This window comes from Triticum aestivum, chromosome 5A (genome assembly GCF_018294505.1).
Source record: "Triticum aestivum cultivar Chinese Spring chromosome 5A, IWGSC CS RefSeq v2.1, whole genome shotgun sequence".
In the NCBI taxonomy this organism is placed as follows: Eukaryota; Viridiplantae; Streptophyta; class Magnoliopsida; order Poales; family Poaceae; genus Triticum; species Triticum aestivum.
In genome coordinates, this window is record NC_057806.1 from 506,080,090 (window position 1) to 506,095,060 (window position 14,971).

At 45.6% G+C, this 14,971-nt stretch overlaps 1 protein-coding gene across 1 annotated transcript; it reads left to right on the forward strand.

Moving 5' to 3' along the window:
• Positions 1-81: 81 nt before the first annotated feature.
• On the forward strand, positions 82-3,394 carry LOC123104384 (U11/U12 small nuclear ribonucleoprotein 35 kDa protein). The gene is made up of 8 exons (XM_044526219.1): positions 82-383; positions 511-608; positions 717-768; positions 1,139-1,209; positions 1,305-1,395; positions 1,478-1,553; positions 1,681-1,759; positions 2,383-3,394. The coding sequence occupies exons 1-8, from the start codon at positions 236-238 to the stop codon at positions 3,103-3,105; spliced, it is 1,338 nt and encodes a 445-aa protein (XP_044382154.1). The 5' UTR covers positions 82-235; the 3' UTR covers positions 3,106-3,394.
• The last annotated feature ends 11,577 nt before the right edge of the window (positions 3,395-14,971 follow it).

Consider the following 14,971-nt stretch of genomic DNA (forward strand, 5'->3'; position numbering starts at 1 on the left):
AAAAAATCGTTTGGAGTTCGAACTGCTGGCCTACTGCCTACTTTGGTCTGGTTGCCACGCTGTGAACACCACACCGCTGCACCGACCGAGCCAACCTGCCGATCCGGTCCAGTCCGGCCCATCTCTTCCCCTGGCCCTCCTGCGCAGCCGCGGCCCCCAGCTCGCCCTCTCTCTCTCTCTCCCACTGGCGGCGCAGGTTGGTCGGCAGGTAGCGGTCGGCGGCGTCAGCGGCGAGATGAGAGTCAGCGTCGGCGGGAGCGCAGGCGCGGTGTTCTACGCGGACAAGTACCACCCGATCCAGGCGGGCAGCATCGACGGCACGGACGTCGCCCCCCACGACAACGCCGTCCTCCGCGCCCTCCTCTGCTCCACCGCCGGCCTCTGTGCGTCCTCTCCGCCCCGCTCCCCCTCCTCTCCCCCCGTTCCGCTCTTCACCCATTCGCGCATCAACGCTGCGCGGCTCACTCACTCTGTATCTGTTGTTTCCCCCCTGCCCCCCTCTTTCTCTAGATGATCCATTCGGGGACCCCAAGGCCGCCGGCGACCCCTACTGCACGGTCTTCGTCGGCCACCTCTCCCGCCTCACCGACGACGACACGGTCCGGAAGGTGCGCGTCTCTCTCGTCTCTTTTGCTGCTGGTGTGTTGGGTTTGATGCTGTGACCTCCCTGTCTGACGGTCGGAGCTGCTGTTTCGTCTGTTCCCTGTGTGGAGCAGGCCATGGGCAGGTACGGGAAAGTGAAGAGCATGCGGCTGGTGCGGGATATTGGTGAGTTGAGCATTTTGTTCCTCGATTTTTTTCAGTGTTAGTCGAGAGCGAACCTTGCTTTTGCAGAGCATGTTACCGTTCCAGTGAAAATAGCATCAGTAACTTCATCTCGATTGCAATTGCAGTGAGCACAGCGTTGAACAATGCGCTAAGAATGGGGAGTTTTCTATTCTTAATAATCTTAGAAATATAGCATGAGTTTTCAGTTTTTCAGATCAACTACTAGCTATGTCGCAGCATTGCTTCAGTTGTTCTTGCCAGTAGACAATAAACATCATTGCTTCATTTTGTGGCTTTAGTTTGTACTGATCATGCTATGTATTTGCCTTCTGCAACTCTAGTTTGTATTGATCATACTATTTATTTGCAGTTACTGGTGCTTCCCGTGGTTATGCGTTTGTAGAGTATGAAACAGACAAAGAGATGCGCCGTGCCTATGAGGTATTGGCTGCACAATGTTTTCAGGTTCCTTTGCCTGTTTGTTTGCTACTACTGTCTTCTAGGTATATGTGAAATCTAAAGGAAAACTATTCCAGGATGCACACCATTCCATTATTGATGGCAGTGAAGTGATCGTAGACTACTATAGGCAGCAACTTATGCCTGGATGGATACCAAGGAGGCTAGGTATGTGACCCTGCTGAAGTGTAATATAGAAGGCAGAATACTTGAGATCATCTTCATGCTACTTTGAATTGTCATTTTATAGGAGGAGGACTTGGAGGGAAGAAAGAGTCTGGCCAGCTTCGGTTTGGAGGTCGAGAGAGGCCATTTCGTGCTCCCTTGTATGAACCCAAGCATATCTATTAATACATTTCAATATTTCTTACTAGAAGAGCCTTGACACTTGGGCGAATTGCATTTTGGAGTTTTTGGGCATGCAGTAACAATGTGCACTTCTATAAAACACAGGCGGCCGATTCCTTATGATGAACTCAAAAAGCTCGGGATCCCACCACCACCTGAGGGACGGTATATGACACGTTTTGAGGTATTTTTTTTACTTTGCCACTCTTACCTTGTACTCCCTCCGTTCCGAATTACTCGTCGCAGAAATGGATGTATCTAGATGTATTTTAGTTCTAGATACATCCATTTCTGCGACGAGTAATTTGGAACGGAGGGAGTACTTCTGAAGGGGGATGTTGTTTAATTTTACGAGGTATTACCACTAAAATGTTCTAAGATTAACCCTGTTAGAAATGTGAACATGTCAATTTAATCTTTAAATGGTAAAAGATGCAAAGAGCAAATTCATGATATTTCCAGAGAAAACATTTATGCATAAAAATTACAAAGAGAGAGTAAAACTGTTATTATCTTGAAATATTAAGAAGAAAGGGGTAATACTTCTTGTATGTACTTTTAGCCCACATATTCACCCATTGTTGTCATTATTGAACCTACATGAGGACATAAGGAGAACTGGAAAGTTAACCATTGCATTTGTTTGTTCTCACAAAGCAGACTGGATTTTTATTCACTCTGCTGTGCTATGATATGCCTTACATTTACATTCATGTGTGCTGTAATTGGGGTATGGTTTAGTTATTCCATGCCTGCTTACTGCCATGGAGTGGAGTGGAATAACGCTGTCAACTCCCACCATCACAGGTTCCCCCACCACCTAGACGAAAAGGAGGCAATGTTGACAGGGAAGAGTCGCCACCTCCTAGGAGAATATCCAAGGACAGGGCTGATAGCACCTACAGAAGGCAGAGAAGTCCAACTGAAGACGAAAGCAGCCCACGCAGGCGCAAAAGCAGCCATGACCACAGGGAAGAATCGCAAAGGAGGATGAGGTCATCTAGGGAGGCAAGCACCTACAGCAGGCAGAGAAGCCCAACTGGAGACGGCGGTGACCATCACAAGCAAAAAGGCCACCGAGAGCAGGGCGATATCAGCAGCTATGATAGGCATGTAAGCCCAGCCGAAGACGACGGCGGTCATCACCGCAAGCGAAGAAGAAGCCGAGAGCCTGGAGATATCAGGAGGAGCCACAGTAGGCGGAGAAGCCCAACTGAAGACGATGCCGGTCGCCGCAAGCGAAGAAAAAGCCGAGAGCTTGGAGATACCAGCAGCCACAGCAGGCATAGAAGCCGAGCCGAATACGACGGCCGCGGTCATCACAAGCGGAGGAAGAGCCGAGAGCCAGGAGAGGTGTCGCCTGGCACGGAGGATGGCAGTGCCAGAAGAGGTGGAACCTCTGCTGAAGCAGACCACAGCCCTCGTCATCGATCTCATCGGGAGCAGAGGCATCATGGCGGCAGCAGCCGTTCCCGCCACGGCGACCGTGCTCGCTCCAGGAGATCCGAGAGCCGAGATTATAGTCAGTAGATGTCTGTCATTTCCGCGGTGTGAGAAACAAATGGATCCCTCGCCTATGTGCTGCTCGCTTGATTTGATGAGGTTCGTCGCCGCCATGTGTAGGCTCTGTTCCGTTGCCGGGTGTTTGTCTTGCCAGGCGACACCGCCCGCCGTATGTGTTGGATCCACGGTTCCTGAGCAGCTGGGATAGTTCTAATTCTAGCTCTGGTAATTCAGATTGGATCCCTGGCTGTAAGTATAGCTTGCAATTTTATGAAACGATCTTGGTATAGACGTTGCTTGAATAATTTTGATTTGATGACCCTGACTACAGTGTGGTACTAGCATTTGTTCCGATTAAGGCTCCGCTTGGAATGGGTGTAAACTTTTACACCTGTATTTATTTTACACATGTAAAATACCGGTCACAGCTAATTTTCTGCTTGGAAACAAAACGACCAGTCCAGGTCTGTATTCTAAACCAGCCGGATACAAGCGAAAACGCTAATCCAAGCGGGCCCTAACAGATCTTGGTATCGATACATAGGCATCGTCTGAATAAAATTTATATCTCCGGACGATGCTGTCCAAGCGCCAAGCTAAATCAGCACTTCAGTCCGGTCTCTAGCAGCAAACTTTCAGGTTGCTTACTCTCGGAAGGCAAAACTGAAGTGTGTCTAAACCGATCAAGGGATATGTGAAATTGGATGTTGAAGCCGCTTTTGACTCTGATTCTCTTCAAGGTGTAATTGGTGCAATACTGAGAGATGATAGAGGTACCCTCATAGCAACAATGAATGAGAAACTTGATGTTTGTGTGGATGCTTTTATGGCAGAACCTATGGCGCTGGGATTTGGTTTGAATCTAGCTCAATCTGTCAGCCGTAACCGAATGATAATCAACTCTGATAACGCGGATGTAATCACAACTATGCATGAAGGAGGTTCGTTTGCTGGTCTTGCGGGTTGCGGCAGCTGTCTTTGAAGACTGTTATCACATGTCCACGGATTTTTCTCATGTAATCTATGAACATTGTCCTGGAGAAGCTAATGTAATAGCCCATGAATTAACCTTCATGGCAACAGTGATGTAACTATTGTGACCAATGAATAATGAGGGATTTGAATGTAAGAAAAAGAGAACAATGTTGTGTGTGCCACAATTTTTTTGCCACACAATTGACTCATTCTCTCTCCATCCCTAAAAAAGGTCACTCAGACGTCAGGAGCTATCCTTTTTTTAGCTTGGAACACTACAGTTCCACTCATTACTCAGGCACAGCGAGATCACTGGCCACCAAGAAGCTTACATCCGCTGGCACTCAACAAAGAGAAACAAGTAACAAGGTAGGGTTCTTACCAAATCCCAAAGAGAGGTGATGGCTTGATGATCTATGATGAGATCCTTCTCCCAAGATGCAGGTCTTGTGATATAGAGAGATCCTTCTCCCAAGATGGAGGTCTTGTTCCTCTAGAAAGAGGTACAAGGAGCAAAGATCTCTCAATTTAGTCTAGTATAATTTGCTGACCCTATTTCTGAGCTAGGAGAGGAGAACTTATAGTCTAGGGGCGAGAGAGGAATACAAGGGTCATGGCCCTACACTCCGCGCACAGGCATGCCGTTAGTACCGGGGTGGTGCAAGTAGTACCGGGGTGGTGCAGGTAGTACCGCGGTGAGGGCCAATAGTAACGGCCACATGGTGGTTGTTTGGGTTGGAGCACTCGACCAGTAGTTCCAGTGTCAGGGCCGTAAGTATTGCTAATTCGAGGATAGGTGGTAGTTCCGTGCTAGCGCTAGTGAAGTGCCGCTTGCAAGTCAGAGGGTTCCGGGGTCGGCCAGTAGTGAAGTGGTAGAAGGCGCGAAAGTTTCGATGGCACCGAGGCAAGTAGTACGGGCCAGGGGAGCGACCGTACTACTTTGCGGCAGGTGTGGTAGTACCGCTCGGAGGGTTGATAGTACCACCTGCTTCAGGACTTGGCTCCTTCTCTTCTTCTTCTCGGTATTCCTCTTCCTCCATGGCTTGGCCTTGCTCCCTAGCTTCTCCATGGTCGCTCCCGTGTACTTGAGTATTCACAACGTCTTCGCTTTAGGTAAGTAGTATGTCTCAAGTGAAGTGAAAGCTAGTTCAAAGAGGAGCGAGTTAACCTCTTCTTGTATGGCGCTTGCACGTGCTCTAATCATTGGTCCATATGGAGATTGGGGTGTTGGTGTAGAATCCATGGGGATGACCATTGGTTCCAAAATCGAGTTTTGCGCCCCGACCTTCGATCTAGAACTTTTTTCATGATGAATAGTACTCCCCCTCCCCGACTGGCACTACTGCCCCCACCCACCCAGTACTTCCGACCCCCACAAATGGTACTTCCATTTCACACCAGGACCAGTACTATCGCCCCTGATAATTTCATCCTCGGTTGATTCACCGTTTTGGCCATAACTTCTTCATTTGCACTCCGATTTTAGCGCTCTTGGGCTCGTTTTGAAGCTACCGATGTGCCCGAGGCTCTCGCATAGGTATCCACATCATTTGAGAAAACAATTTTTCATCGACACCGGAACCCCCCCACCCACCATCAGGCTTGTGCCACCAATTCATCACCAACGCTTTCCGGAGTGACCATTGGGTACCATCTACATAAAAACCACCAAGGGAAGATTGTAGCTCTCCATCGACTACATAAAATAACTACGCTCAACATCGATGACGACTATCCATCCTTTGACACCAAAAACCAGAAGCAAGGTTGGTTACCTCCGACTACGTGAAAGGTTAAGTGTGACGAAGGTATCCATTCCATCACAATCTTTTTCCTTCCTTGCCATTAACTTTGATAGCCCCACCATTCTTTGTGTACACCTTCATACCTATTGAGACTAGCTATCCAAGTATTGTTGGGCTTCGTGAAAATTTGAGCACCTTAGTGATAGCGATAACATCATTGGTGTGACATATCTTATGATACATGCCTTGCATATTTGGTTGAGGCTCAATAAGAATAGTGGAAAGGAAGAGAAAGTGCAAAAAAAAACAAGAAAAAGAAAGATCAAAGCTTATAAGCAAAGAGTTGAGCATCAAAAGATATACTTATACATAGGATATTTGGAAAGGAAACGTTATGCTTGCATGTATAGGTTGGTGCCAAGCACTACAAGAAATATGTCAACTTGTGACCACCACTATTGGTCACTGAATGGTCACAAATTTCCATTTGTGACCTTTTTGTGACAAAAAACATAAGGTCAAAAGCTGGCCGTCATAAACTGACTATAGCGACCTTTCTTCTGGAATGGTCGAAGACGTTTACGACCAAAATAAGCCTATTGTTCTGTTTTGGTCACTAGCAACCTCCCCAGGCCACGTAGGCATCCAGCGTGGCAAGCTGATGTGGCACAAGATTCAGCCCGGTCCGATTCGGCGTTTTACATGGGTCGAGCCCATTAATTCAGCCCATTTATTATTTGGCCAAACCCAATAAATCAGCCTATTTTTTATTTGCTTTCCTGGTAATTTTGGTCAGCCACATGGGCCAAGCCCAACAATTCAGTCTTTTATTTTGCTATGACGTGGGCTTTTGGGCTCTAGAGTTTTAGATTTTATCTTTTTCAAGAGAAGGTCCACTAGTCTAATGGGTCACAATTGTCAGGTTCTAATAAGTAGGTCCCGGTTGTCAGGATTATATTCCTCATATTTCAGCGCTCCGATAAATAAATAACCAATGTTTACACAATGCTTCAAATAGAGCACAACAAAATATCATGAAAACATAGTTCACGTCATGAATATAATCAAACAGAGCCAAACTTGGCACATTACAGTCAAACATGGTTCACATCAGAACTAGTTCACATCAGGTAACACAACTAAAAAATCAGAAAAAAAAACTAGCTATCTAAGTATAACTAGCTCCAATAAGCTAGAACTCTATGTTTCTCCCAACTTCTTCGTCCTGGAGCTCACGAAACATGAATGAAGGACAGCATCTGCAAGTTATCAAACAAAATTGTTAGGAACAAAATAAAGGCAAATCTAACAGCACATTAACTTGTAGGCAGTCTGTGTGCATAAATAAGAGTAAAACAAGAAAAATGAGGCAAAATCAGTGAATACTAGTAACTAACAGCAGCGAGTAAAAACTACTCCAATCACATCAGGTTTACAATCCTATTAAATGCGACATTTTTATCATTTAAGCATGGAATGAGATTCAGAAGTACAGACTTGCTACACTATACAGGGGTAATTCAAGACAAATTAACATAAGAAGTTGACAAAATAAACATAAACAGGTGCAAATCAGTTAATTGAACATTCTGAACATCCAGTAAAAGAAGTAATTCAAGACAAGTTAATTTGTTGTCACAATAGAATTCTCCTACACGCTCTGCATCCGCAAGGAAAGTTCAATATCCTTCCCTTGGTAGTACTCAAATCAGCCCAAGACCAAGATAATTTTTAACAAAACTATAGAAGTTACTCCATGCTTTAACAAAAATACATAAGCTGCACATTCAGGTTGTGATACTCCCAACTTATGCAATTTGACTCACAGAACAAGAAACCACAACATAACTGATATTGAACATTCCATGCAAGCATAGTTGCACATGCAAATTCAACTGTCTAGTTAAATGCTCTACATTTCTTCTAAATGCAATTTACAGACATCATCCATTATCTTGAATTACTATTCCATTACCAACATATTTTTCATGATAAGGTGGCAACGACAACCACAGGTGGCATCACAAAGCATGTGTAACAAGAAATTTCCAGTTAATAGGTGGTATTAACGCTCACAAGTAGCTTGTTTCAACTATATGCATTGGATCTAGATAGCGACGGAACTATCCATGTCAAATATAACAAGTTTATGAATCAATAGTCTAACTAGAGACAGATGCGATAAAAATGTCATATATATTGCAGAAATATCATTTGGCATGCTCAATCAGCTGACTTTAAGTAACTTGATCAACTACAACAGCTAGTTCTGAGCAATCGATAGTAACCAGGTGCAAGGGACAAATGAATATGAGCTTGGTTAGGACTGAACAAATAACACAGGGGCATAATACCAATCCTACACACTTCACTTCTATGCTGGTAGGAATAGGATAGCAGTACAAGGTAACCCTGCAAACTTTGCTTCAGAGAAGCAGCTACTCACTTTGGACTGACAGAAACAATGCGTCAAACCCACTAAACAAATGCTGAGATGCAATGTCCCAAGCAGCAGCTCCATTCACCTGCAGCAAAACATAACAAAAAGAAGTTCAGAATATCATCTACCAGAACCGTACATCATGCAAGGACGGGCGATCTCCTATGAGCAACCGTTTATTTTCTGAGATCGTAACTAGAAGCTTCAACTTACAGCAAAACAGAGACATGGGATGGATACACGCTCATAAAGCTACTATACTCTTGGATTCATGGGGCATCATGAAATTACATAGAATACAGTGAGTCCTAGGCATTCAGGTTGCACTAACAAAATCTGATGGGCTATCAACACCCAGATACATCTACCAGTGGCAGTTGATCCCCAGGCATACATCTACATGTGAACATCTTGCACAAACTATCATCATTCTACCAGTGGCAGTTGATCCCCAGGCATACATCTACATGGAGTATTTGATGGTCAATCACTATACCAGAGTGAAGTAAACAGTAACAGAAATCAACTTTGCCGCCTGGTGCAAGAGGTGAGGAGTACAAATGGAAGTGGGGAGTGAATCTGAGCGTATGCATGCAGACTCAAAAGTCTGGATCTGAAAATAGATATGCAGATTAACCAAGCCTGGATTTTAACGTATGCATACTCATCAAATTCCTAACCAAAGTAGCATAGCACAACATGGACATGGACATGGCCATGGCAATAAGGCCGGCACCCGGAGCAAAGGGGAGGAAGAAGAGAAGATGGGGATCTCACCTCACCTGTGTTGGTTGCCGACGAGTCCGAAGCACACCGTCGCCGCCACCGGTGAGGGAAGACCAGCAGTCAAGGCCGGGAGCGCCGGTGGTCGAGCCGCGTGCGGCCGCGACGATGTCGGCCGATGAGAGCCGCGGAGAGGCTCTTCTCCTGGCGCATGACGATGGGGAAGGAGTGGACCTCGAGCGCCTCCATCGTGGCCCAGATCGAAGCCCTTGACGACGGCGGATCTGGCAGCACTGCGGCCGTGGCGGATCTGGGAGCACCATGGCCGTCGCTCGGTCCGGGACCTAGGTTAGGAGGAGAAGGTGAGGGGATGGGGTGGTGTGGGTGGAGGGGGCGGCGCCAGTGCAGGAGAGGGTGGAGCACGTCAGGGAGGTGGAAGGGGAACAAGGTCGCGGGTGGGTGGGTGGGTGCGGGCGGTGGCGATGGGAGAATGAATCGAGAGAGAGAGAGAGAGGGCGGAAGGGGGCAGGTTGAGCGCTAGGGTTACACAACCCCAACCCACAGGTTTGGGCAAGAAAGCCGACCGCGATGCCATGGCCGTGCCTGGACTGGATCGGGATCGATTTGGTGGGTGGGATCGGGAGGGAAGGGGAGGGGATGGGAGAGGGGATCGCGCGCCGCAGGAGGAGGCTGGGGATGGGGAGGAAAGGAGGCCAGGGACAGGGAGGAGGTGGCGGCAGCGACGAGACGAGGACGAGGACGAGGGAGGAGGAGTACGATGGGAGGAGACAGGCGGCGGCGGGGGAAAAGGGAGCGGGAGCAGCAGCGGCGACGGGGATAAGTGAGCTAGGGTTTTCGTGGGTGGATGAGGATGAGAGGGAGGGGGAGAGCGACGAGGGGGGTGGGCTGCCGTTGGATCCGGGCGCATCCGACGGTGCTAATCCATGATCCGCGTGAGATGATTTTGGACCAATCAAAACGCAGTACCCCTTTGATGATTTTAAGACCATTTAAATTGGTCATAATCGATTGAAAATAAGATGTTAAAACATGTCTGCTATTTGACGGCCTAGAAAATTTATAAAAACAAATAGAAATCAAAAAACTTTGCATTGTGTCACGAAGTATGACCTACTTTTCAGTAAAAATAACAAACTTTGAATAATGCAAATATCATAAAAAAGTGTTCTCAGAAATAAGTTTTCTGTAAGAGAATTATTTTTCGAGTGCCCAAAATAATTTTTTTATGAAGAACCTAGCAAATATTTGTTGCAAATTTGGGCCACATCAATTTTATAAAATCTTAGGTCATATTTAATGCCCAGTTGACCAAATGTTGCCTAAAGAAGTTTTTATTTTCTTTGGACGAAAAATTTATTTTCCATTTTTCGAGTGCCCAAAATGAGTTTTTTTGTGAACGACCTACCATATATTTGTTACAAAATTGTACCTAATCAATTTTCTAAAATACTAGGACATATTTAATGCACAATTGACCAAATGGTTGGGTGTAAAAAGTTTTGATCCACCTCTCATGAAAAAGACAAATTTCCACCAATTCAGCTGGAAGCGGGTCAAATTTGAACTGTAACTACCTCGTAGTTTGCTCTTTATTTTTTCCATAAATCATTTCTAGGTACATAAGTATCTATTTAATCATAGAAACACCAAAAAAATTCCAGGATTCAACCACTAGCTAAGAACGGTCAAGCCCGCCGTTTTGACCACATTTTGAAACGGGCATAGAAAATTCAAAAAAAATCAAAAAATTGGAAAGCATTCGCATTGCGTCATCATATGTGACCAAGTTACTAGGAAAAATAATAAACTTGTAATACAACAATTATTTTAAAAAAGTATTCTCGGAAACGAGCTATCAAGTGTGAAGATTCATGGTTTTCAAGCCAAATGATCAATCTTATGGCGACATTCATGACATAGTTTGTTCAAATGATCTCATATTTTGCACAAGGGTGCATATTGGAATGGCAAACAATGTTGCCTAAAGAAGTTTTCATTTTCTTTGGACGAAAAAACCATTTTCCATTTTTCGAGTGCCCAAAAGGAGGGTTTTTTGTGAAGGACCTCCCAAATAATTATTGCAAAATTGGACCAAATCATTTTTCTAAAATACTAGGCCATATTTAATGCACAATTGAAAGAATGGTTGGGGTGTAAAAAGTTTTGATCCACCTCTCGTGAAAAAGACAAATTTTCGCCAATTGAGTTGGAAGGGGATCAAATTTGAACTGCAGCTGCCTCATAGTTTGCTATTTATTTTTTACAAAAATCATTTCTAGGTACATAAGTATCTATTTAATCAGAGAAACACCAAAAAAAATCCAAGATTCAACCACTAGCTAGGAACGGTCATTCCCGCCATTTTGACCGCATTTTGAAACGGGCATAAAAAATTCAAAAAAAAATCAAAAAATTGGGAAACCTTCGCATTGTGTCATCATATGTGGCCAAGTTCCTAGGAAAAATAACAAACTTGTAATACGGCAATTATTATAAAAAAGTGTTCTCAGAAACGAGCTATCATGTGTGGAGATCAATGGCTTTCAAGCCAAATGATCAATCTTATGGCCACATTCATGGCATAGTTTGTTCAAATGATCTCATATTGTGCACAAGAGTGCATATTGGAATGGCAAACAATGTTGTCTAAGGAAGTTTTCATTTTCGTTGGACGAAAAAACCATTTTCCATTTTTCGAGTGCCCGAAAGGAGGTTTTTTGTGAAGGAACTACCAAATAATTGTTGCAAAATTGGACCAAATCATTTTTATAAAATACTAGGCCATATTTAATGCACAATTGACAAAATGGTTGGGTGTAAAAAAATTTGATCCACCTCTCGTGAAAAAGACAAATTTCCGCCGATTCAGTTGGAAGCGGGTCAAATTTGAACTGCAGCTGCCTCATAGTTTGCTATTTATTTTTTCCAAAAATCATTTCTAGTTACATAAGGACCTATTTAATCATAAATACATGGTTTGGTGGCGATACGTCGAGGTTTGGGCGGCGGCCGAGGGCCCCAACTCTAGAGCGCGTAAACTCGCATGCCCGCCGCGTGGTCACCGCGCGACCGTGACGTTGCCATGTGTTATGCACGGCCTAGGCATGTCTAGTAGGTTGGGCACTCCCCAGGTTGGTGCTAGGAAGAAAATTACAACATAAGATTCTCACAAGGAGACCGATCGATGCTCAAACATGAATTAACAGCCAAGTGTTTGATTAGCGGTACGGGAAATGTACATGGCTAATGGGCGTGAGTTTTGGCTGAGGATGATCAGTTACTAAGAAGACCGTCTTCACAAATTTTCAGCTCAAAAGGAGGAGCCTAAGTGGTACTTGCTTTGCGAACTACCACACTGGACATAACTACGAATGTTGAAGCTCGGCTCAAAATAATGAACGGATTGAGCTGGCATTAGGTAGGAAAGCATTGTAGAAAATTGATACCATTTGGACATGCCAAAGTAGTACTTCCTTCACAATGCTCTTCTATGGACAGAAACTTGGGAAAACTAGTGCGAGAGTTGGATGAATGAAATGAGCTAAAAATTGGTGTAGGTAAGTTACATAGGTATGGTCCTGCGCTGGTAAATTTTCAGATCATTTGGGTAAGCCTAGCTAGTACTTACTTCACAAAGCTTCTCTCGAGGTAGAAACTTTGAAAATTTCCCGAGAAAGATTTACTAGGAAAATTGAGCTGAATATTATCATGTGGCAATGATTTGGGTATGGAAGAGTGCCCGAAAAGTTTGAGGGTAATAGGAGGGGTCTAGATAACACTTGCTTTGCAACGTGCCAATTTGGCCATAAAATATAAATTGAACCTGGGCTCACATAGATGATTTGACTGAGCTGCAATTTGGAGGAGGGTGATAATTTGGGCATATGAAGGAACTGTATAAATTTCATGTCATTTTGATATATAAAAAAGGTACTTCCTTCACAATGCTTTTAGGTGGACAAAAACTTTGGAAATTTGCCGAGGAAGATTTGCTAGGCAAGTGGAGCTGAATTTTGTCATGCGGTAATGATTTGGATAGGAAAGAGTGCCCAAAATTCCGAGGGCAATCAAGAATATATAAATAGCACTTCCTTCATAAAGTGCTGTGGTGAACAGAATAGGAAAATGAATATTGTTGAATTAGTTTTGAACTAGGCAAGGAAGGATTTTTACATATTTGATGAAGATATGACCCAAAGAATTTATGAATTTTTTTTGGGTATTTTGGGAATGACAGAAATATAGGTTGCTTCACAACCTAGGGCAAAAACTGCCACATGGACATGACACATAGGCAAAACTGATGAGGTGGCGCCTAGTCATAGCAACCCACCACAATTTACAAGGTTATGACCATCTATATTGGTCATGATCAGCTAGAAATAAGGCAGCAGACCAGTGCTATCTGCTTTATGACCATTTCGTGTAAGGAAATTACGACCTTTCTGACCAAAATGGTCGTTATAGTTTAGGTTTTGGAGCCCCCGAACAACTTTTGACCAATTGGTCTGAAATGGTCATAGATCTATGACCAATTCTTCCAGGGTCACTAACAGAAGGTCACAAGTTGACATATTTCTTGTAGTGAAGTAGCGAATCGTGCCCACTAGCGTCTTGTGACGCCCGGATAATTAGGCTACAGTAATCCCACATTAATGATGCCACGTCACCACGATTACTGTTGTTAATCTCGTGTTAGTTCAAAATCGATTCGAAATTCAAACTTAAAATAAAGTCAAATGGTAAAGATTTTCAAATATTAAAATTAAAATGTTGGGGTGTTGCCAAATAATGCATAGGTAATTATTGTGGAGAAACCACAATTTTATAAAACGTTTAAAGGCTTTAAAGTAATTAAATTGTAGCTATGAGAATTAATTAAATGCCCTTTTAAAAATAATAATAATGCAAACTATTTTAATTAGGTGTCATACTTATTGGGGCAGTAGAATAAATTATAACATTAATTTAGGAGTTGTATTTATATTTTCTAAAACAACAATTAAAAGAATAAAATAGGAAAGAAAAATAAATAAAAAGAAAAAGAAAAACAAAACTAACAAAAAAAGGGAAAGAGAAACCCCCCTGCCCCCCGGGCTTCGGCCCAGCAGGCTACAGGCCCAGCCGGCCGACCCCCCCCCCCCACTCCACTTAACCCCCACCCCGATCAAACCCTAGGGCAACCACCCCCACTTCCCCCATCGATCCAGATCTGGATAAGGATCACCCCGTCGCCCGCACGACCCCCCCACTCCTCCTGACCAAAACCCCCAACCTCTCTCGCTCTCTAGCATCGCCAAGCACCACGTGCCCGGCCCCTTGCCGCGTCGAAGACCCACCTCGCCGGCGAGCCCGCGCCCAAGGATGGCCGCCTCTGCCCCTTACCTCTACTTCGCTTCACCGGCGCCCCGTTACCTGATGCCGACCACCCCGCCTCGCGACCGGACGTTGCCGCCACCGGAGCTCCTCGCCTCGGAGTGCTCCCTCGCCGGTCTGCTTCGTCTACGTCGACGCCGACGTCTCCGACCACCACCCCGACCCCCGCTGCCACGAACCCTGCACCCCGCCGTGAGCCTCGCTCCCTCCCTCTCCCTGCGCCCGCCGCGCTCACTGCGACCCGGGGCCATCCCGACCGCGCCTGCACCTCCCAACCGCTGCGTGTCGCCCGCCTGCGCTGCTGCCACCGTTCGTCGGCCGCGCCCAGCGCATGGCCTCGCTCCTCGGTCCCTGCAGCCACCCTCGTCGTCCTCGCCTTGCTGCTCCAGCCCCGGGCCGCCGATGCCTGTCGCCGACGCCCGCCGACTTGACTCGCCCGCCGCTCGCCTCCTGCGCCAGTGCCCACGGCCTGCTGCTTGCTCCGGTCCGCCTGACCTTGCCGGCGGTGACCCGCATCCGCCCCACGGCCACCCTGCCGGCCACCGCGCCATCGCCCTGGCCGGTGCCCCGCCGCAGCCTCGGTTGCCTCGCTCCGCGGCGCCCGTGCCCAACG